Genomic DNA, 23,019 nt, shown 5'->3' on the forward strand with positions numbered 1-23,019 from the left:
ATTAAATACCTTAATGATACTGGTACTGACGACCACATTGATGTATTCCTGCAGTTTCATTAGCTTTATCAGATGATCTACACACCTTTCTTATTTAGATCACCAATATCACTTCCTGCATGACTCCCCTTCATTTTGATTTATAATACTGGCTGGCAAAAGAGATGAAAAGCACTCAGAGGGTAAATATCATTTCCAGAACATGTTTGATAACAACAAACTTGGGATATAAACAAAGAAACGGCTGATGTGATTTCGCGTACGCGAAGCCTTGACGTAGGCAACAGCAGAGAACACTTATTGGCTGACAGATGAACCCTTTTGAAACTTAAGACTGCTATGTGGTCTCGTTCTCTATAGTATGGAGTTGATCACTTAGTGCGTATTAGCAAAGAGTTACTGGTGGTTGACAGCAATTTTGACCAACTTTTAGTTATAATTTTTCATTTCTGTTTGCACCACGTAAAATTGTATTATTTTCTCTACAAAATATTAGTTTAAAATTGGCCAAAAAGTTTATAAACCCTTATGATACTGAATGCCTCGTTTAACGTGTGTCATTGGCTGTACTGCCCTGGAGTTGCTGGTCAAAAGTTTGACCTCTACATGAGGTCACACTAGGTATAATTATAAGCCAAGTCTGTAAACTTAAAAGGCCTGGACTTATCATCAACCTGGGAGCTGTCAATGCTGGTGAAGAGCTTTGAGCAACCATTCTTGCCCTAAGAATTCAAACCACTGGCATGGGTTGTTACCAGGGTTTTAAAGTCCCTAAAGAGAGCTCTGTATGAACCATTATGGCAATCATCAAGTATAGATCTGATTGAAGACTGATCTTGCTTACCATGGCCTGAGTGAACTGTGTAGTGAATAATAATTGCATTTATTCTGATATTGATCATTCTGTAGAGTGGGAAAAGGTCTCATTCATCTTCTTTCTGGAGTTTATTGCTAAATCCCAAAACCCTGTTGTAGATTTCAAAGGTATTAGACCTCCATTTTCCTTAGGGTTGAGCCAGTAACCCAGGGATTTGCTTCTTTGTCCTGTGAGGGTCCTAAAATGCTACCTGAAGAGAACCCAAACAGTCAGTCCACAATTTCAAAACCTGTTTGTCAGTTTGAGCCGGTGTAAGAAGAAAATCTCCAAAAATAATCTCCTTAATGGTTCGAGAAACGATAAAGAGAGCATATACACCATCACCTGGGAATCCCGAGGAACCTACACAGGCACAGGCTTATTGAAGGTTGTTGGTGTGTACCATCTTGTCTCAAGATAGCTGTTTGGACAACTTTTGGGAAGTGTGAGAATGTCTCCCTTGTCATGTTTCTTTAACCCTCCCTTGGGATACCACAATCGTGGTGTTACTCTCTGGCCAAGGCACCAGCCACCCATTGAGATAATACTGCTAAAGTTATTGGGTCCTTTGACTAGCCAGTTAATACTACATTGGATCCCTCTAGGGTGACAGCTTATTTTTCCTTTGCTTACAGTTACTCTGAATACTGTAGTCTCATATTTATGAATACTGGAGACTGGCCTATTCTTAATGAATGCTGGAGACTGACCCATTCTTTACACATTCTCTTTTAGATAACTGAAAAGTTCTTCTTCGGCCAAGTAGTTAACTACAGCACTTGAATTGTTCAGTTGCTAATTTTCCATTTGTAAGAGTAGAAGAGACTGTAGCCATGGTAAGCAACTTATATAGAGGACGTTTCAAAATCAAACTGTAGTTCTCTATTCTTGGGTAGTGCCATAGCCTCTGTACCATGGTCTTCCACTGTCTCAGGTTGGTTCTCTTGCTTGAGCTTACACTCGGGCATACTATTGTTTCCCTATTTCCTTTCCCTACTAGGCTATTTATCCTGTTGGATCCCTTGTGCTCATATCATCCTGCCTTTCTAACTAGGGTTGTATCTTGCCTAATAATAATAACAGAATTGATGTTCTGGAATGGACTCTGATGCAGTCTTTTTCTTTGTCTACATCTTTTCCCACTTTTATGTGTGGTCGATGTTTCTGGTCAGCTTTCTCCATCTACCTCTGTCCCACACCTCATCACGAAGGTCATCCTTGATACAGTCCACCCACCTTCGCTTTGGTCTCCCTCTCCTTCTCGTTCCCTGTACCGCCGTTTCCATCACTCTCCTCCCAATATACTGTTCATCTCCTCTCATGACATGACCATACCACCTCAGTCTGCTTTCTTGGATCTTATTTGATAGTTTTCTAACTCCTGTGGTACCCCTAATTACGTCATTCTGTATCTTATCTCTTCTTGTCACCCCACACATCCATCTCAACATTCTTATCTCTGCCACATCCATCTTCTCTTCTGTCTTCTTTATTGCCCACGTCTCCGCTCCATACATCATTGCCGGTCTCACAACTGTCCTGTGTACTTTACCTTTCAACTTAACCCCTATTTTCCTGTCCCATAGTACTCCACGCACTTTTTTCCAATTCATCCATCCTGCTTGTATTCTGTGGTTTATTTCTGCCCTCAGGTTGCCAACCTCTGCAGTAAGCTATTCTATTGTGTAGATAGAATGTCCCCCTATTCTTGCTATGGGGAGAATGGATAGAAATGTAAATTCCTCACTTTTAATATGCGTACATTTCAGACCATGTGTCCAATAATGATAATTTCATCCTTGACCTGTGTAAAACAGAAACCTAGCCTATCACATGAGAATATTTTCTCAGGTTGATAGGGGGTGTATTTGAGTCAACACTTTTGCTCCTTTTCAAGTCCGAGTGTTCAACATCCTGGATTTTAAACTAGCGAGTTTGGTTATATGTACTTCCTCCCTTGAAGGATATCTACTATTGAAGGTCAAGGGTTTGTACTGTATCCATGAAGAAATAAATCACAAACATGTAAAGGTAATTTTTATTTACCTAATACGATCTCAAGTCCTCAAAGTTATACTTCCCACATTAACCACCCCACGATTCACATGAAGGTCAATGGCTTACCAGTAACTACCAAAACCTCATTATTATACAGTATATTTAAATGCAGAGTTAACAGCTTTGGCAAAATTATACTCTTATGAAAGCACTCAAAGTTTTAGTTATGAAGAATACATACATATACCAAGGCACTTCCCCCAATTTTGGGGGGGTAGCCGACATCAACAAATGAAACAAAACAAAAAGGGGACCTCTAATCTCTACATTCATCCCAGCCTGACAAAGGACTCAACCGAGTTCAGCTGGTACTGGTAGGGTGCCACAGCCCACCCTCCCCCGTTATCCACCACAGATGAAGCTTCATAATGCTGAATCCCCTACTGCTGCTACCTCCGCGGTCATCTAAGGCACCGGAGGAAGCAGCAGGGCCTACTGGAACTGTGTCACTATCGCTCGCCATTCATTCCTATTTCTAGCACGCTCTCTTGCCTCTCTCACATCTATCCTCCTATCACCCAGAGCTTGCTTCACTCCATCCATCCACCCAAACCTTGGCAATAAAGCCACACCCTCTCTCGCTCTTCCCCTTTCAATCCCAGACACTCTACCAGATATTTCACCAAACATCACTTCACCCTTTCCTTTCATCTTTGTCTCACACAAGGCCAATACATCCATCCTTTTATTCCTAAACATACTTCCAATCTCACATCTTTTACTCTCTATCGTACTACATCCACGCACATTCAAACACCCCAAAACTAGAGTGCGGGGAGCAGTCACTCTCCCACCAGCTCCATCTCTTTGTTGACGTCTCGCAGGATTATATACAAGAGAGGGGGTTCCCAGCCCCCCCGTCCCGTCCCTTTTAGTCGCCTCTTACGACGCGCAGGGATAACGTTGGCGCTATTCTAATTGTTTTTATGCCAAGTGAGTGTGAGTTGTTTTTTTCCCTTGAAGTGTGTTGATTGGTCTTAGCATATAAGGTACTGTATTGAGGTAATTGTAACTATATCGCTAAGATGCAGTATTTCTGAAATCTATGTAATTGCATTATTTGGCAACTTATTTTTTCATTAAGTTTATAATAAATCAATATTAAAGAAAGGCTAACTTTTGAAGAATACTGCGTTGTAGTCAGGTAATGAATATAAAACCCATTTTGAAAACCACCTAAGGAGGCCACTGAAAAAATTAATTAAATAAGGTTTTATAATTTGCTGCAGTCAATTTGAATGTGGCCCTTGGTTGTTCCACTTAAAAGGTTAAAGGCTGCTCATGAATGGCAGAGGCAAGGGACAGTGACATTGCCATATAAAGCAGGACAATGCCCTAGAGACTGACCATATTACATATGATCAGCGCCCAAGACCACACTCCACCCAAGCTAGGACCTAGGAGGAACAGGCAATGGCTGCTGATGACTCAGGACTACTGAGCAGATAGACCTATAGGTTTCCCTTAGTTCACAAGGATGGTGAGGTTGCAGAGACCATGGGAAGTAACGAGTATGAGCGGGACTAACCCCAATCTTGCTATCACCAGGCAAGGACGCTACCACCAGGCAAGGACGCTACCACCAGGCCACCACTACTCTTTTTATTTAGGGTCACCATAAGAAAAAATGGTTGCTAAACATTGCCATTGTTGGATATGCATGGGTATTAGTAAAATTACAAAGTTTTGATGTTTTGAGAATAAATATATTTAAAGTTTGTTTACTTTTCAGTAATACAGGAAGATTGATCGGCCGACAGGTTTTGGATGTGAAATGTTGTGCATGTCCACATAGGGATATGGGAAGAGAGGAGGATCTAGCTGTGAAAAATAGAAATAATGTTTCAAACAACACGATAAATACTCAGAATCATGGTGAAGGGAATCAAAATCTTGATGAAAGGACTGGACAAAGGGTATGTTGGTTATTAACATAGTGCTCAGTTATTCTCTTGGAAAATATAATTTTGTTTTTAAGATGTTCTGAAGTCTAATGTTAATCAACCTTTGATAATAGAATATTGAATAACATTGATAAACAATAAAATTACAAAGGTATGATTTTCTGTATACACTACAGTTCGATACTTTGGTACAGGGGTAGCTATGAGAGACAAATGTTAGGGAAAAGGCATGAATGTTTTTGTTGCTATAAATGTCCCAGTAAGATTCCATCAATACTGAATGGTTGGAACAATTGACATCTCACTAGCTTTTCCTAACTTTAATTTGTTCCTATGTGGTTACAAACCTTCATCCTTTAGTAGGGGTAAAATACTGGCAAAAGCTGGAAATGACCAATGAAAGGTTATTGAGGTTCTGGCAACTGCCATTCAGTATCCACTGGTCATATGGGTCTGACAACGCTCCAATCTGATTCTGGCCGTCGAGCTACACATACGTGTTCTCAATACTCTCCAACTGGCCAGAATTTTTTCGAATTTTCTCATTTCAGTATGAATGTGAATGAACTTCACAGAATGTAGATGTGTTCAGGGCTGTGTGATTGAAGCTGGCACTTTTATAAGTAAGCTTTGAGGTTGATCCTCATCTTTTGTGTCAGACATGTAAATGGCAACGTTGCACTTCAGTCTCCCATTTTGATGTAAGCAGGGAGTGGTTGTCCCTCCAGTGGGGGAGATTTCGGAGTAGGTGGAAGCAGAGATCCAAGCATGATCATTCTCCTTTGGGTTTGTCCTCAAGGTCGGGAAAGTCTGCAAGGTCCTGGCTTCCCACCACGAAACTTTTTGCTCTAGCCCCTCTTTGGTTAACACTTCAGAGAGTAATCTGAAGAAGACAGATGACTTTTGGAATGAAGGACAAGCTTCCCTGCCCGCTTCCCCTAGAGAAACAAGTTCCCTTGCGCATGAACTCCGGTCTTTGGTTTTGGAAATCCTAGCTGTTGAGCTTGCTCTGGGCGAAGCTCCCTGAGTTTTGGATGAAAAGTGCCCTGTGCCATTGCAGTCTTTGCCACCCATGAGTGTTGACTCCAATGACAGAGTTCTCTGTCTACTCCTCTGGGAGGGCTTTAATCAGTTTTTCTGGCTATACCCTCGTTGTGTGCCCCTATATCTTTTCGTGCTTCTGTTTTGAAAGATATTGTTACAAATCTCCAAGAGGCATGCAGTGATGGTACACTACCCCAGAGAGCGTGAAACAAAGGCAAGTGAGTGTCCACTTGTGAATGACAAGATTTCAAGAACGCTCAACCAAAAAGTGTGGCTGCCATATGCGTGCGACCATCAGGCGGGTGGGCTTTCCCCATAAGAACAAATGCCTCGTCAAGAAATAGTAAGAGCTAAGAACAGGAGGCATTTGTAGGACACTCCATTTGAAGTTCTCTATAAGGGTAAAGCCCGAAAGTGAACGGCACCGTTGACTGGCCAGTTACTTTTCCCCCTTTCCGAGAGGTTGTGATAGATCATCAGAGTTGCTCCTCATTCTTATCAAGGATTATAAAGGAATTTTCAATATTTAACTTAGCCGGTGATTATATAGCTGCAACTCTGTTGCTCGACAGACAACTCTACGGTAAAAACTCGCCAGCGATCGCTACACAGGTTGCGGGTGTGCCCAACAGCGCCATCTGTCGACCAGATACCCAGTTCTCAATGTAAACAAAGACTCAATTTTCTCTCTGTCGCCGTGTCGGCAAGACGTACTTTACTCGCTGTTGCTAAACTGGAGTTTTTCACATCTAATTGGTGAAGTACTATATTCTAGTTTTGAGCTTTCGCTGTGCAGGGTTTCTCTTCACACAAATCCTTGAACTCTTTTTGATAACGGATTCTTTGTTGATGACTTTTTGATCGTTTTTTGGAATTTCCCTTGACCAATTCAAAATGGCTGACCCTTCACAAGTCCCCAAATTTAGGAAATGCAATGCTAGGGACTGTTCTAGGCGTCTTCCGAAGGCCTCTATCGACCCTCACACTGTTTGTTCCAATTGTCGGGATAAAACCTGTCAATTGGAAGATCGGTGTGAGGAGTGCGTTGGTCTTTCGGAATTCGATTTTATCGAATTTCAAAAGTACACACGTAGGCTAGAGAGAGATAGAGTTAGGAGAAGTTCTTCTCGTTCTATTGATGTATCCTCTCCTCATGCCCCACAACCTATTCCTTCCCCTGTAGTGGTTGCTCCTAACCCCCCTCCTGGCACTCAGGAACCATCGATGGCTGATATGATGCGTGCCATCCAGGCTCTGGGTGAGACTGGGTGAGAGAGTTGAGTCCCTTGCTAGTGACCGTAATCAGCTCATGGCGGATGTGAAGGAGCTTAAGTGCCAAAGTGCAGTGGGAAGTGCTAAAGTGCCAAGTGATAGTGTTGTGGACAGTGTTGCGCTTGAGGGTTCGTCTGTTCGTGCCTGTCGTCCTCCTAGTCCGGGACCTCTTGCAAGCTCCCAAGTCCAGGGGAGAAGCAATGTCGTACGACGCATGGGTTCGAGAGGCTTTAATCAGCGAACAGACGTTCCCTCCGTGGTGTCGGGCGTATCTACCCAAGATCGCTCCTACCTAACTAAGACGAGAGAGCCCATTTATACCTCGTCTTCTGAAGGTGTTTCTCGCAAGAAACTTTGGACCAAGGTCTCGCGACCGTTAAAACGTAAATCGGTCCCTTCAGCACAAGTCCAACGGCCCGGTTGTAGCCACTGGGTCAGTTCGGACTCGTTGCCGTCATCCGATGACTGCTCACCGCCTAAGAGAGGCAAAGCGGTACCGCTTCAGACTGTAACACCGTCTGTCGCCGCACCTGCTCCCGTAGACCCTAAGTGGTCTCTACTGCAAGACATGCAGTCTAAACTTACGTCTCTGATGCAGGACTTTCGTGCGGAGAAGGTTGCTGCCGTACCAGCTAGTGCAGTACCTAGCCTACAACCCTCCACGCGATCGGTTGTGCGTCCGGTGGACGCTGAGGTAACCTTCTCACGCACACCAGTTGAGAGAGTTCCTCCACCCATGCGTTCCAGTTTGATCTGCCAGCCGCATGTTGACGTTAAGCGACGCACGGAGGTTGCCGTTGACGTTCTGGATGTTCCACAACCGTCCGAGTTGCTTTGTTTTGACGCGGTGCGTCAACCTCCGCAACCCAGTGTGGTTTCCACTGCGCACCCACATCAGTCTAGACAGTCTGGAGTAGACGCTGTGCGTCCCCGCGCTACCATGGTTGTTGCCAGCTCACAGACTGGGCAGCAGTTCCATGACGTTGCGTCCGGCTCAGTCACGCATGCACCAGTGCGACCGGACTCAGCGAACCAGCCGTTACCCACTCCGTTGCCGTTTCCTCATCAGTTGTCGGATGAGGAACTTTCTGATGATGATGTTGCTGCACATATAGATGAACCACAATCAGAATTGGACGAGCCTAAGTCTACTCAACCCTCTTTGGACTTTAGAAAAGTTTTGGCCATTTTCAAAGAGCTGTTTCCTGACCAGTTTGTTTCTGTGGCTCCTCGTTCTCCGCCTTCAGAGTTTGTTTTAGGCATGCCGTCTACCACTCCTGCCTTTACTAGACTCGTCCTCGCACGCTCGTCCAAGAGAGCTTTGCGGGTGATAGGAGAATGGTTGCAGTCCAAGAAGAGTTTAGGGAAGACAGCCTTTGCTTTTCCCCCTGCTAGACTCTCTTCTAGATCGAGCGTCTGGTATGCCACGGGAGAAGTTCTCGGCTTGGGAGTTCCTGCCTCTGCCCAGGGCGACTTCTCAAGTCTTGTAGACTCTCCCCGCCGCCTTGCCATGAGACGCTCAAAGATATGTTGGTCATCTTCGGACCTGGACCACCTTTTGAAAGGTATCTTTAGGGCCTTCGAAGTTTTTAACTTCTTAGACTGGTGTCTAGGAGCCCTAAGCAGGAAGATCTCTTCGACAGATAAAGAGACTTCCTTGCTCATTATGTCCTGCATGGACAAGGCCGTACGTGATGGGTCTAATGAGCTTGCTGCATCATTTGTGTCCGGAGTCCTAAAAAAGCGAGAAAATCTCTGCTCATTCCTTTCTGCTGGAGTTACGCCGTGCCAGAGATCTGAGCTTCTCTTTGCTCCTCTTTCCAAGTGCCTTTTTCCAGAAGTCCTGATTAAGGAAATAGCCGCTTCGTTAGTGCAGAAGGACACTCACGATCTTGTTGCGTCCTCAGCTCGCAAAGCTCCCCCTTTGCCTACCTTGTCAGCTAGACCAAGGATGGACACTCCAGCGTCCCGTTTTATTCCGCCCTTTCGTGGCAGAGCCTCCAGCAGAGGAGGTGCTCGTGCCGAAGGGAAACGAGGAAAGAAGAAAGGATCCAAGTCCTTTAAGGGCAGAGTCTGACTGCCATCATCTTCAGACAGCAGTAGGAGCCAGACTCAAGAACTTCTGGCTGAACTGGGAGAAGAGAGGTGCAGATGCACAATCTGTGAAGTTGCTCAGAGAGGGGTACAAGATCCCGTTTGTACGAAAACCCCCTCTAGCAACGTCTCCCATCGATCTCTCTCCCAGGTACAGAGAGGAAGACAAGAGACGAGCCTTGAAACGGGAAGTGTCTCTTTTACTAGAGAAGGGAGCGGTGGTCAAAGTCTCGGACCTTCAATCTCCGGGATTCTACAACCGCCTCTTCTTGGTTTCAAAGAAGACAGGAGGGTGGAGGCCGGTGCTAGACGTCAGTGCTCTGAATGTCTTTGTCACAAAGCAGACGTTCTCCATGGAGACCACAAAGTCAGTCTTAGCAGCGGTCAGAAGGGAAGACTAGATGGTCTCATTAGACCTAAGGGACGCCTACTTCCACGTCCCCATCCACCCGGACTTCCAACCTTTTCTGAGATTCATTTTCGAAAAGGTGGTCTACCAGTTTCAGGCCCTGTGCTTTGGCCTAAGCACAGCTCCTCTTGTGTTTACGAGGCTGATGAGGAATGTAGCCAAATTCCTCCATTTAACGGACATCCGAGCCTCCCTCTATTTGGACGACTTGCTTCTCAGAGCATCTTCCAGTCGTCGCTGTCTGAAGGATCTAAAGTGGACTCTAGATCTGACCAAGGAATTGGGTCTCCTTGTCAATATGGAAAAGTCGCAACTGGTCCCATCCCAAACTATTGTGTATTTAGGGATGGAGATTCACAGTCTAGCTTTTCGGGCTTTTCCGTCGGCCCCCAGAATAAGCCAAGCCCAGTTATGCATCCAGAACAGGCTGAAGAAGGAACACTGCTCAGTCAGGCCGTGGATGAGTCTGGTAGGGACGCTATCATCCCTGGAACTTTTTGTGTCATTAGGAAGACTACACCTCCGTCCTCTTCAATACCATCTAGCTTTTCACTGGAAAAAGGACAAGACGCTAGAAGCGGTCTCGATTCCCATTTCCGAAAAGATGAAGTCTTGTCTGACTTGGTGGAAGGACAGTATCAACCTCAGAGAGGGTCTTCCCCTGGCTGTTCAGACTCCCAACCACGTTCTCTTCTCGGACGCATCGGACGTAGGCTGGGGCGCGACATTAGACGGTCGGGAATGTTCAGGACTGTGGAACTCGAGTCAAAGGATCATGCATATCAACTGCAAGGAGCTGCTGGCAGTACATCTGGCCTTGAAAAGCTTCAGGTCTCTCCTTCGAGGCAAAGTGGTGGAAGTGAACTCGGACAACACCACTGCCTTGGCGTACATTTCCAAGCAAGGAGGGACCCACTCACTGACGTTGTACGAGATCGCAAGGGACCTGCTCATCTGGTCAAAAGGTCTAGACATAACACTAGTAACGAGGTTCATCCAAGGCAACTTGAATGTCATGGCAGATTGTCTCAGTCGGAAAGGGCAAGTAATTCCAACAGAATGGACCCTCCACAAGGATGTATGCAAGAGACTGTGGGCCACTTGGGGCCAACCAACCATAGATCTCTTTGCAACCTCGATGACCAAGAGGCTCCCAATATATTGCTCACCAGTCCCAGACCCAGCAGCAATACATATAGATGCCTTTCTCCTAGATTGGTCACATCTAGATCTATATGCATTCCCACCGTTCAAGATTGTCAACAAGGTACTGCAGAAGTTCGCCTCTCACGAAGGGACAAGGTTGACGCTAGTTGCTCCCCTCTGGCCCGCGAGAGAATGGTTCACCGAGGTACTTCGATGGCTAGTAGATGTTCCCAGAAGTCTTCCTCTAAGGGTGGACCTTCTACGTCAGCCACACGTAAAGAAGGTACACCAAAGCCTCCACGCTCTTCGTCTGACTGCCTTCAGACTATCGAAAGACTATCGAGAGCTAGAGGCTTTTCGAAGGAGGCAGCCAGTGCGATTGCTAGAGCAAGGAGAACATCCACCCTTAGAGTCTACCAATCAAAGTGGGAAGTCTTCCGAAACTGGTGCAAGTCAGTCTCTGTATCCTCGACCAGTACCTCTGTAGCTCAAATAGCTGACTTTCTCTTATACCTGAGAAAAGGACGATCCCTTTCAGCTCCCACCATCAAGGGCTACAGAAGCATGTTGGCATCGGTCTTCCGGCATAGAGGCTTAGATCTTTCCAACAATAAAGATCTTCAGGACCTCCTTAAGTCTTTTGAGACCACGAAGGAGCGTCGTTTGGTTACACCTGGTTGGAATTTAGACGTGGTACTAAGATTCCTCATGTCAGACAGGTTTGAACCGCTACAATCAGCCTCCCTGAAAGATCTCACTTTAAAGACACTTTTCCTGGTATGCTTAGCCACAGCTAAAAGAGTCAGTGAGATTCATGCCTTCAGCAAGAACATCGGATTTTCGTCAGAAAAAGCTACATGTTCGCTACAACTTGGTTTTCTAGCCAAAAATGAGCTGCCTTCTCGACCTTGGCCGAAATCGTTCGATATTCCCAGCTTATCGAATATGGTAGGCAATGAACTAGAAAGAGTCTTATGCCCTGTGAGAGCTCTTAAGTTCTATTTAAAGCGAACTAAACCTTTACGAGGCCAATCTGAAGCTTTATGGTGTTCAGTTAAGAAACCATCTTTGCCTATGTCAAAGAATGCTTTATCCTACTTTATCAGACTGTTAATACGAGAAGCTCATTCACATCTGAGTGAGGATGACCAAGCATTGCTTAAGGTGAGGACACACGAAGTTAGAGCTGTCGCAACTTCCGTGGCCTTTAAGCAAAATAGATCTCTGCGAAGTATAATGGACGCAACCTATTGGAGAAGCAAGTCAGTGTTTGCGTCTTTTTATCTAAAGGATGTCCAGTCTCTTTACGAGGACTGCTACACACTGGGACCATTCGTAGCAGCGAGTGCAGTAGTGGGTGAGGGCTCAACCACTACAATTCCCTAATTCCATACCCTTTAATCTTTCTCTTGAAATGTTTTTATTGTTGATTTTTGGGTTGTCCGGAAGGCTAAGAAGCCTTTCGCATCCTGGTTGATTTGGCGGGTGGTCAAAGTCATTTCTTGAGAGCGCCTAGATTAGGGGTTTGATGAGGTCCTGTTGTATGGGTTGCAACCCTTGATACTTCAGATCCTAGGGGTCGATCAGCATCCTAAGAGGATCGCGAGGCTCCGTAAGGAAGACGTACTTAAAAGGCAGAGTAATTGTTCAAGTCGACTTCCTTACCAGGTACCTATTTATTTTGTTTTTGTTATTTTGATAACTTCTAAAATGAAATAAAAAACTCTTAGCTCATAAAAGTGTAAACATATATTACTGGTCTCTACCCACCATCCTGGGTGTGAATCAGCTATATAATCACCGGCTAAGTTAAATATTGAAAAATGTTATTTTGATTATAAAATAAATTTTTGAATATACTTACCCGGTGATTATAAATTAAATGACCCTCCCTTCCTCCCCAATAGAGACGCAGTGGGACGAGGAGAAAATTGAGTCTTTGTTTACATTGAGAACTGGGTATCTGGTCGACAGATGGCGCTGTTGGGCACACCCGCAACCTGTGTAGCGATCGCTGGCGAGTTTTTACCGTAGAGTTGTCTGTCGAGCAACAGAGTTGCAGCTATATATAATCACCGGGTAAGTATATTCAAAAATTTATTTTATAATCAAAATAACATTTTTAAGCCTTAACGATCTTGAACGCTCATTAGAGTTCCTTTTTGCTCCTCTTGAATGTTAAGGAGCTCCACATCCTACAGATCCTAGACTCCGGCTCACGAAGATTACGGAAAAATATACACTCGCTATTATAGAAATTGTTGTTCAGAGAGGGTTGAAATCTAATGAAGAGACATAACAACCATGTCCAGACCCTCAGTCCCCAGATGACATGGAACGCCCTATCTTTGAACATTATGGTTCCCCTTCCCTCTCCATTTTCCAGGGAGAGATTCAGGAGGACATCGCTTCAAGACGAAAATTAGAGAGGTGTCACCTGCAAGACCCCATAGTCTCATGTTCAGACATTGCTGAAGAGAGCAAGACTTGTCCTCCCGGAGACTGTTGAGACTTTTCATGTCACTGATTCAATGGGTCCTGCAGAGTTGAGACCCTTGGAGTCTTCTTTTCTGAGGGTCTTTGGATTCACCAGGAAAGTGAACAATTTAGGGGATGCTTCAAATACCCCCTTCTCTGGAAGGCAGACCTCCATTGACTCCTTATTTAGGAAGGCGCATACCTCAAAGCAACACCTTGAGTTGCCATGAGGAAGGCGCATACCTCAAAGCAACACCTTAAGTTGCCATGGTCAAGTCAGGCCCAGAAGAATTCAGAAACTTGAAGTGCAACTTAATGTGAGCGGCTTATTCCTCGAAGTTAATTCCTTATGTCTTTTTGAAGCGGCGGAAATTTTATGTAACGGCAGTAGACCATCCTTCCACTCATCCTCTAGATCCTGAGGTAGCAACCCAAACCCTGGGGATGTCACTAGAAAGACTAGTACATCAACATTCAGTGTTCTCCACCTCTGGGGCCAATGAATATGGAGGCAGTGGCAATGTCAATTTTGCAGGTTACTTGGTTAAACCACTGGTCTGGTACACTCGTATTTTGCATTATCTCACAGATTCTATGACAACAAAGTAATATGAAGAGCCTGTCTTTTCAGGTGCAAAGGCAATGGAGTTTTTAGTACACTAGGCTCATACCAGTTTAGTAACTGGATACTATATGCCTTGTCAGGTATATAGCCTCTAAAGACTTTTTTTTTGCAAATCACCCTTCTGACCCCAAGTACCTCTCCCCTTTTCCATGGATGCAATAGTAGCAAAGTGGGGAAAAGGCAAATTGGACTTCTTCTTCAGGAGTGCCACCACATTTAACAATCTTCAATGCCTACTAAACACAAGAACTTAGCCCAAAAGCCAGCTGCCTGAGAGAGAGGCAAACTAACAATGACAATTTCCTATTTAAGAGATCAACTGATCAGAACCTGTCCCATCAACGAAGGCATCATCATTATTATTATTATTATTACAAGCCAACCTACAACCCTAGTTGGAAAAGCGAGATGCTATAAGCCCAAGGGCTCCAACAGAGAAAAATACTCCAGTGAGGAAAGGAAATGAATAAGATACAAGAGAAGTAATAAATAATCAAAACAAAATATTTTAAGAACAGTAACAACATTAAATTAGATCTTTTATTTATAAACTATAATAACTTAAAAACAACCAAGGAGAGAAAAAAAAAGATAAAATAGCATGCCAGAGTGTACCCTCAAGCAAGAGAACTGTAATCCAAGACAGTGGAAGGCCATGGTAGAAAGGCTGTGGCACTACCCAAAACTAGAGAACAATGGTTTGATTTTGTAGAACAATAGCTAGGTAGGCTAGGATCTCCCTAGAGGTGACAATCTACCATGCCACTATTTGTCAGGGAATGCCTGCCCAGTTGGTGGACGAGCTCGCAATTCCACGGGGGCAGAACCGTGGACAGTGGAGGTTCCTCGCATTGGATGCTGCCTCCTCTTACTACAGTGCCAGTAATGTTGGACAAGAAAGCGGTCGAGGAGGTCCACTTGTGTCTGTGATTCTACAGCAATCTGTTCTTTGTACAGAAGCTGTGTGGAGGTTGAAAAGTCATTGACCTGTGCCATCTGAATGACTGTTCTGCAAATGAAATTCAAAATAGAGACCTAGCACGGTCCTTCAAGCAATAAGGTGGAATGACTTCCCACTGTCTATAGACTTGAAAGATATACTGAATTCAAGTCCTGGGAACAGGAAAGTTTGTTTGTTCCTCTGCATTGGACTTACCACTGCACCTTGTGTTCACGAGTCTTCACACTGTGCTAACGTGATGGGAATAAGCGTTTTTGGATACCTAGACAATTGGCTGTTGGCAGAGTCAGCTTATAAAATTCTACCACTGAGACCTTCTCGAGTTTAGACAGGATCTGGATAAATCTCGGGCTTGTAGCATCCTGCTTTTCCAACTAGGGTTGTAGCTTGGGAAGTAATAATAAGAGAAGTAATATGGTCCAGGTCTTGCCATGCTCGGAAGGTTGACTCTGAATTAAAAAAAACCCTGTTGTATCATCACAGGCAACCTCAAGGCAAAATCTCTCTCAGATCTTGAAAAGCTTGCAGGAATTTATCCACCATTTATATGATATGAAGCAATCAGTAAGGCAGAGAGAGAAGTAATTATCTGGCAACAGGCATCCTCTCCACTTTTAGTGTATATCATAATTCTAATTTTTAAAAATTAGAATGGCTGGCCTTTCCTCTTTTCCTTACCTCTCTTGGGATCAGCTAGTGAAATGTTATGAAGCTGGAATGGACACTGATGTAGGTGAGCACACTAATGACGAGTTTTTGTTTTACTTGAATGGTAAAGGTGTAGAATCCCTATACTCCTTAAGAAGAGGAGTGTAACAGTTTAAGGAAAATCCAATACTTACATTACTCCTTAATAGGAACATTGTTCCCACTTAAGGTAGATTCTAGTATGAAAAACTCCTGGGCCCAGATACCTAAGGTCATTCAACTGTGAGTCATGGGATGCAAGGATCCTTTTGCTCTGCTGATCTTACCAGATTGAGCATTGTGATTGTTAGTTGCTAGCAAGCCAGTTGGGCGAGTTGGATTTCCCCCTCCTTAAGATGACTACCCTTCTAAGAGACAAAGGTTTGTATTCGCATAGGAACAAATTATAAATTGTAAAAGTAGTTTGTATTTTTTCTATCTTTACAAAACTAAGTCCTTGAGGTTTCACTACCCGCTATATCCACCCGAGAAGTTCCAGGGACAATCAAAATAAAGTACTGAGCACAGTCAGACCTCTACCACCAGGTTATACTTAGTGGTGGTTAACAGAATCTTGATAATCCTTTACTGGGCATTTTCAGCTTTACCAGGAATCTAACCCCCTACCAAAGGACTTGGATTTGTATAACTAGGATTTTTATCTTTGTACCTTATTATTGTTTTGTTGATATATAGTACTCGAGTTATTCAAAACAAGCCATTAATTAGAGATGCTGCAGTTTTTTTTTATGTTGATGTGAATATTGTTGCTGTGAATCAGGTTTATGTGTTTTACATATATCTTACAGATAAGGAAGTTAGCATCACAAATTCAAGTTGGAAAGAAGCGTAAAAGAACGAGAACAATTGAGCTCGAAATTATTTCAAGACCTGAACCAGTACTGCAGCCTGGTTTTGTAAATATAGCTGTAAGTTTTTTTTTTATTATTATTTGCTTTTGCTTGTATTTCATTTTCTGAAAGATGTCAGTTGCTGAAGCATTACTATGTAATATTCTAGGATATTTTATAATTGTAGTTAACATATTAGAAATTAGTTAAGAAGACAATTTGTCACATTTCTTGACTTTGTAGGGCCAACCAAAGATTTTTTTCAAAATGAGAATTAAAAATTAGTTTGACAGAGGATGAATGATAAATTACGTTTAATCCTGTAACTGCCACGGGTGGGGGAGAAGCCTGTCAAACTTGTGGGGAAGGTGGCAGTATCACAGGGTGTTTGCTGGAGACTCAAATGATTTTTATATATATACAGTAGGGTCCCGAATTATGCGAGAATTTGGTCGATCAATGACCTCGTGTAAATGAAAAATCGCATATATCGAAACACACAACGAACAAACAATTCCATTGGGGCCATGGCAACCAGCAACTTGCCTATTCTAACGTGTTTACCACCCATTTCCAATACTTTCTATGTACTATAGTATATTTTCTTATAATATCAAATTGTTCTTGTAAACAAATCAAACATTTAATATACTTTAAAATTTTAATAACTTGAAAAAAGGTTAAAATTACAACCAGGATGGGTGTAAACACCGTATATTTCCCGTCATAACACGACCCAAAATACAGACAAATTTTAATGTTTGTCACATCTATTGTATAAGACAACTGGTGAATAGCAAAACCATCACTCTATAGATTAGCTTTTGTTGTATCATTGAAAATCCAGAATTATCAAAATAAAGGCGATTTTATATCATGCGTTTCCTAAACACGCCAAAAACCACGATAAAAAACGACAACCAATGTTTTGTTTACGTTTTTCTCTGTTCATAACGAAGAAACAGACGCATTTACACATCTGTGTATAGGTTAGTTTTTGAAATGACAGCAATCTTACCAAGTATTGATTATATGTTGATTTTGTAATTACCAATGTTCTACTTAATTTTTCTTAGAACTTCCAAATAAATGAAGTGAATGCCATTTATATAATGTTTTTATTTATGACGCCGCCTGAAACGGAAACCTTCCATTCGTTTACTGTACGCTCTATCTTCGATCATAATAAACAAACGAAGGCATTAAACACGCATGATCAAAGTGATAAACAATGATATGAAAAGCTTTTAGTAAATATGTTATTACAAATATTTACCGTATCTATATAATTTCCTACATACGTAGCAAAGCAGGAAAACTTTTTTTTTTTTTTTTTGCGTGTAATCAACGGTAACAAAGTGCCGCTAATGACAGAATGATAATTTACGATAATTCTAAACTGTTACGAAAGATAATTGTCCTTTCCATATCCAAAATACTTTTCCTAACTTCAGTTATAAGTCAACTTGTACCCACCTCAATTATGGAACCGTCAGAAAAAAGTAAAAGAAGAAGAAAGTACTAGGCCGGGTTTTAAAGTCGTCGAACAATTAGGTTATCGCTATAACGTTCGACGTGACAGAGATGGTGCGAGTTTGGAGAAAGTAAGGAAAATTTAATCATGATTGCTTTTAATATAATTAATACTTTGTGAAGCCACAAAGATTAACAAAATTTGTTAGAGAGAGAGAGACAGTGTGAGTGTGAGTGTGTTTTAAAAGTACTTAACAAATATATGATAGATTAAAACACATTGGTGCTTATGTAATATTAACTAACTGTATAGATGGTTTGAATAAGTTAAGAATGGTATAAACAATACTTTGTTGCTTTATACCTTGTTGCTGTATTCTTACGCGCATATTGAGAGCGGCAGCTGGACATCAGCTGATCTGATCACAGCCAGAAGTAAAACAAAAGGAAGTCGGCAATACTCGATTTTTAAAACACACCCGAAATTCAAAAACAAATGCACATGTTTTCTTAAACCGGAATTAACTATTTGAAGAGTAGCAATTTTCTAGAATAAAATGATGTTTCCTAAAAAAATTGTGGTTTGCTGACGAAATCGGATACCGTATTTTAAGCTATTATTGAAATGGATGTAAACACGGTATATTTTTTTTTTTGTTTCGTATTTAATTGACACTAAGAAAACCGATTTTGGTTTCTTCATCTATTAGTAAGTATTTATAACAGAGAGAGAGAGAGAGAGAGAGAGAGAGAGAGAGAGAGAGAGAGAGAGAGAGAGAGAGAGAGAGAGAGAGAGTGTGTTTTTTTATAATTATACTTTGTACTCAACAAAACCAATCTTTGCAAATCAAATGTATACTGTTTAAAATATGACAAAATATTGCCGACTCGTTACCGAAGTTTAGGCTATTCACTGGATAAACGACCCCAGTCTACTCGTGAAAACCTTGAACGCCCGAAGGGAAAAATAAAGCTTTTATATATACTGTACTAAAAAAATAATGCTTTAATATACCATCATTAACACTACCATTAAAATTATCGAAAGGTTGGAGAAAGATAAAGATTGCCGAGAACGTAACCACAATTCTGTTTACATTTTGTCAGCTGGACTCGCACAGTTGATTTAATTGTTGATGTGAATTTTTATCCTTAAATAGGCTATTCATAATGAAATTATGGTAATAATATGTAATGTTAATATTGTTGTGTAACATTTATTATAAATCACCGTATTTAGGGCTACCAATATACTTAAAAAGATAATAGATTTGATACATTTTGTAGTGCTTGACTAGCAGACTTTGAACAGCTTCGCAGATACAGAAAATTTATTTTTGAAAAATAGAGGTCGCATAAAAGGGGGAATCGTATAATTCGAACACGTATAATTCGGGACCCTACTGTATATATATACAGTAAAGATTTTAGATTGTTTAGCTCCAAAATTATTGTTAGAAAAAATAGATTATTTTTAGATTTGATTTTTATTTGAAATTTATTTATACTCTTGTAACAATAACGATATCTTTGAATACAATGATAAATAGCTAAGAAAAGCATAAACAGAGCTTAGAGGAATTAATTGTTTTAGATGAACAGTGTTATATTGATGTATCTGGAGCCACGGGTTAAATGTATGGGATTGAATACTTATATTACAGTTCATAGCCATTCTCATTTGCATTTTGAATTTTAGGTTCCAGTTGAATTTGAGGAAGATGTTAAAAAGTTTGTGAATGGTCTCCTGGCAACCATGCACCTTAGAAGAGATCGTCCAGACCTCCTCTTATACCCAGAAGTAGCCGATGATAGTACAGGTAGGAAAATGTACTGTACATTTTGGTATTGATGTTTTATGAATTCTGCTTGCTGTTCTTTTATGTTTTGGCCAAAAGTTGAAATGATGATATGGAAATGGGAAATGTCAATTTGATCTGTGATTCTAACAAATTTTTAATTTTTGAAACATCAATTTCATATTTTTATTTACATATACTCTTAAAAATGATAATTAGATGTCATTTATTGCCATATGATTGTCAGACTAAGGAAATGATATTTAATATGAGAATCAGTTTTTGCCCATAGTGACCATGATATTGAAAAAATATGGTATCTTTTATGAACTTGTTGCCCCGATCACATAATGAACCATTTTTAACATGATGAAATAGGTGTCATACCAGCTTGAAGAAGGGAAATGAATGGTGGAATGGAGGGAAAATGACAATGGAAGAGAAAAAGAGGATATTTGATGAATGGCTGCAGTCCAAGTGTAGAGAAGTATGAAAGATAGAAAGAAAAATGTGGAAGTAAAAAGCAAGGTAGCGAAGGCAAAAAAGGGCGGCTGACTGGAGGTTGGGTCAGGGATTGGCGTGTTTGTATGAAGAGAACAAGTAGTAGTTTTGGAAGGAATTGAAGAGAGTAAGGAAGGGTGGATCACCAAATGAAGAGACCATGAAAGATAAAAATGGAAGGTTGCTGATAGGAGATGAGGCAAGGAAAAGGGGGCTGAATATTTTGGAAGGTTGCTGAATTTTGAGGATAATAGGGTGGCAGATATAATTGCTGTTGTAGATGTTGAGGTACCAGTGATAGGAGATGAGAATCATAGGGAAAGCACCTGGTATGGATGGTGTGAGGGCTGAGATCTTAAAGGAAGGGGGGGAGGGGTTGACTGTACTTGATTGGTTGGCAAAATTGTTTAATATCGCTAGGAGATGAGAATGAGAGGGATTAAAAGAGAGGAAATGAAGAGGGCACTAGATGAAACGAGAGGAGGAAAAGCACCTGGTAGGGATAGTGTGAGGCTGAGATGTTAAAGGAAGGGGGTTGACTGTACTTGATTGGTTGGCGAGATTGTTTAATATCTTTTATGTTGTCAATGATACCAGTGGACTGGGTCTGTGCATGTATTATTACGATGTACAAAGATAAGGGAGATGTGCACAAGTTTTATTTCTAGGGGTATTATTTTATGTGGATGGAAAAGTGTATGGTGGTGTTAATTAATTGGCTTAAGGATAAAACAGAGGATGCAATCTTAAATGCAGGGTGGTTTTAGGAGAGGTTGGGGATGTATGGATCACATTTTTTCAGCTAGGCATATATGTGGATTTTTTTTAGTAAAAGGTAAGGAGGTGCATGTTGCATTTATGGATCTGGAGAAAGCTTATGATAGAGTTGATAGGAAAGTGATGTTGAATGCGATGAGGTTATATGGAATTGGTGAAAGGTTAATGTATGCTGTGAAGAGCTTATACATGCCCAGTAAAATGTGTCTTAGGATAAGAAATTAGGTAAGTGGTTTCCAGTGAGAGTAGGGCTGAGACGGGGATGTGATGTAGCCATGGTTGTTCAATTTGTTTGTGGATGGAGTTGTAAGAGAGGCGAATGCTTGAGTGCTTAGTAGAGTATTGAAACTGATAGATGAGTGATCATGAGTGGGATGTAAATCAAGTTCTTGTTTGCCGATGATATTGTATTGGTTGCAGATTCAGAGGAGAAGCTGGGTGGTTTAGTGACAAGAGTTTAGAAGGGTGTGACACAGAAGGAAGTCGAGTTTTAACGTGTGTATGAGTAAGTTTGAGATACACGAGAAGGGAGGGTGGTGCTAGATTGGATCTCATGTTGAATGGAGTGTTACTTGAGACTACCTCAGTTGATGTAAAGTGAAGGGAGTGGTAAAGAATAGAGGGTTAAGAATGTATGTGAAGAGGGACTTGTATGAGAGTGATAGTAGGTTGGTCAGGGCACGAGAGTTATTGGATCCTTTGACCTGCCAGACAGGACTGCATTAAATCCCTGTCTCTGGTTATGTCTCCTTTTATCTTTGCCTACACCTCAAATAGTCTGGTCTGTTCTTTACACATTCTTCTCTGTTCTCATATAGACAACACTGAGAGTACCAAACAATTCATCTTTGCTTAAGGGGCTAACTACAGTACTGCAGTGTAATTGTTGCTGACTGCTTTCCTCTTAATGGTTGAAGAGTTTTTAGCTATGGTAAGCAATTCTTATAGGTGAAGGACACTCCAAAATCAAACCATTGTTCTCTAGTCTTGGATAGTGCCAAATTTTTATAGTTTATATATGAAAGGTCTAATGTAATGTTGGTACTGTCATTAAAATATTTTATTTTTGAGTCTTCATTGCTCTTGTAGTTTATTTGCTCTTGTAGTTTATTTATTTCCTTTCCTCACAGGGCTATATTTCCGTTGGAGCTCATATCATCTTGCTTTTCTAACTAGGGTTATAGCTTATCGTTTAGTAGTAATAATAATAATAATAATGATGTATGGCTTCAAGCGTGGGGGATGAAAGTGATTGGGAGACAAATTAAATGTGTTTGAGATGAAATATGTGAGGAGTTGGGCTGGTGTATCTCGCTCTAAGATTAGATAGGGTTTGAAACAAAGTAGTGAGGGTATGATCTGATGTAAGAAATGAATTAGCTGCAGTGAATATGAATGGGTTGAGGTGGTATGGCCATGTTGAGAAAATGGAAAATGGCCGTCTGCTGAAGAAGGTGGTGAATACAAAAGTTGATGGATGGAGTGAAGAAAGCTCTGAATAATAGGAGGATAGATGTGAGAGGGACAAAAGAGCATTCCAGAAATAGGAATGAATGGCAAGCGATTATGACGCAGTTCTGGTAGGCCTTGCTGCTTCCTCCATTTGCCTTGGAGACACTGCTAGGGTAGTGGCAGTAGGAGGAGTCAGCATATGAAGCTTCAGTGTGGTGGATAATGGGGTAGGGTGGGCTGTGGCACCATAACAGTACCAATCAAACTGCTGAAGAAGAAAAATCCCCTGGTTTTTTTTCTGTCAACTACTCCCCAAAAATTGGGGAAAATGCTATTGTAGATAGATACAGAGACCAATACAGTACTAAATGATAGTAGATAATCAGTCTGTGTTCCACAAACTGTACTAGATAATCAGTATGTGTCCCATTAACTGTACTTTTATGGTTTTTATTGGTTGTATGTACTGATAACCATAAATCACCTTGTTTTATTGGTTATCTGTTCCCTTACATTGTTTCTTCCAATATTGCCATATCTTGAGCCATTTCATTAGGAATCAGCACACCTTCACCCTGATCCGCTGACTGATCAACCGCGTGCATACTAAATTGTCACAAGATGACCTTTGT

General features: G+C 41.6%; 1 protein-coding gene across 3 annotated transcripts in view; it reads left to right on the plus strand.

The window, feature by feature from the left end:
• The window catches only part of LOC137641667 (uncharacterized), a 129,549-nt gene that overhangs the window by 101,715 nt on the left and 4,815 nt on the right, over positions 1–23,019 (plus strand). For all 3 annotated transcript variants that reach the window (XM_068374444.1, XM_068374443.1, XM_068374442.1), the window contains exons 6-8: positions 4,647–4,830; positions 16,344–16,463; positions 19,558–19,678. In XM_068374444.1, the coding sequence (XP_068230545.1) occupies positions 4,647–4,830; positions 16,344–16,463; positions 19,558–19,678 (425 nt within the window). The remainder of the gene's footprint in view (positions 1–4,646; positions 4,831–16,343; positions 16,464–19,557; positions 19,679–23,019) is intronic.

The sequence above is a fragment of the Palaemon carinicauda genome, chromosome 5 (assembly GCF_036898095.1).
Source record: "Palaemon carinicauda isolate YSFRI2023 chromosome 5, ASM3689809v2, whole genome shotgun sequence".
In the NCBI taxonomy this organism is placed as follows: domain Eukaryota; kingdom Metazoa; phylum Arthropoda; class Malacostraca; order Decapoda; family Palaemonidae; genus Palaemon; species Palaemon carinicauda.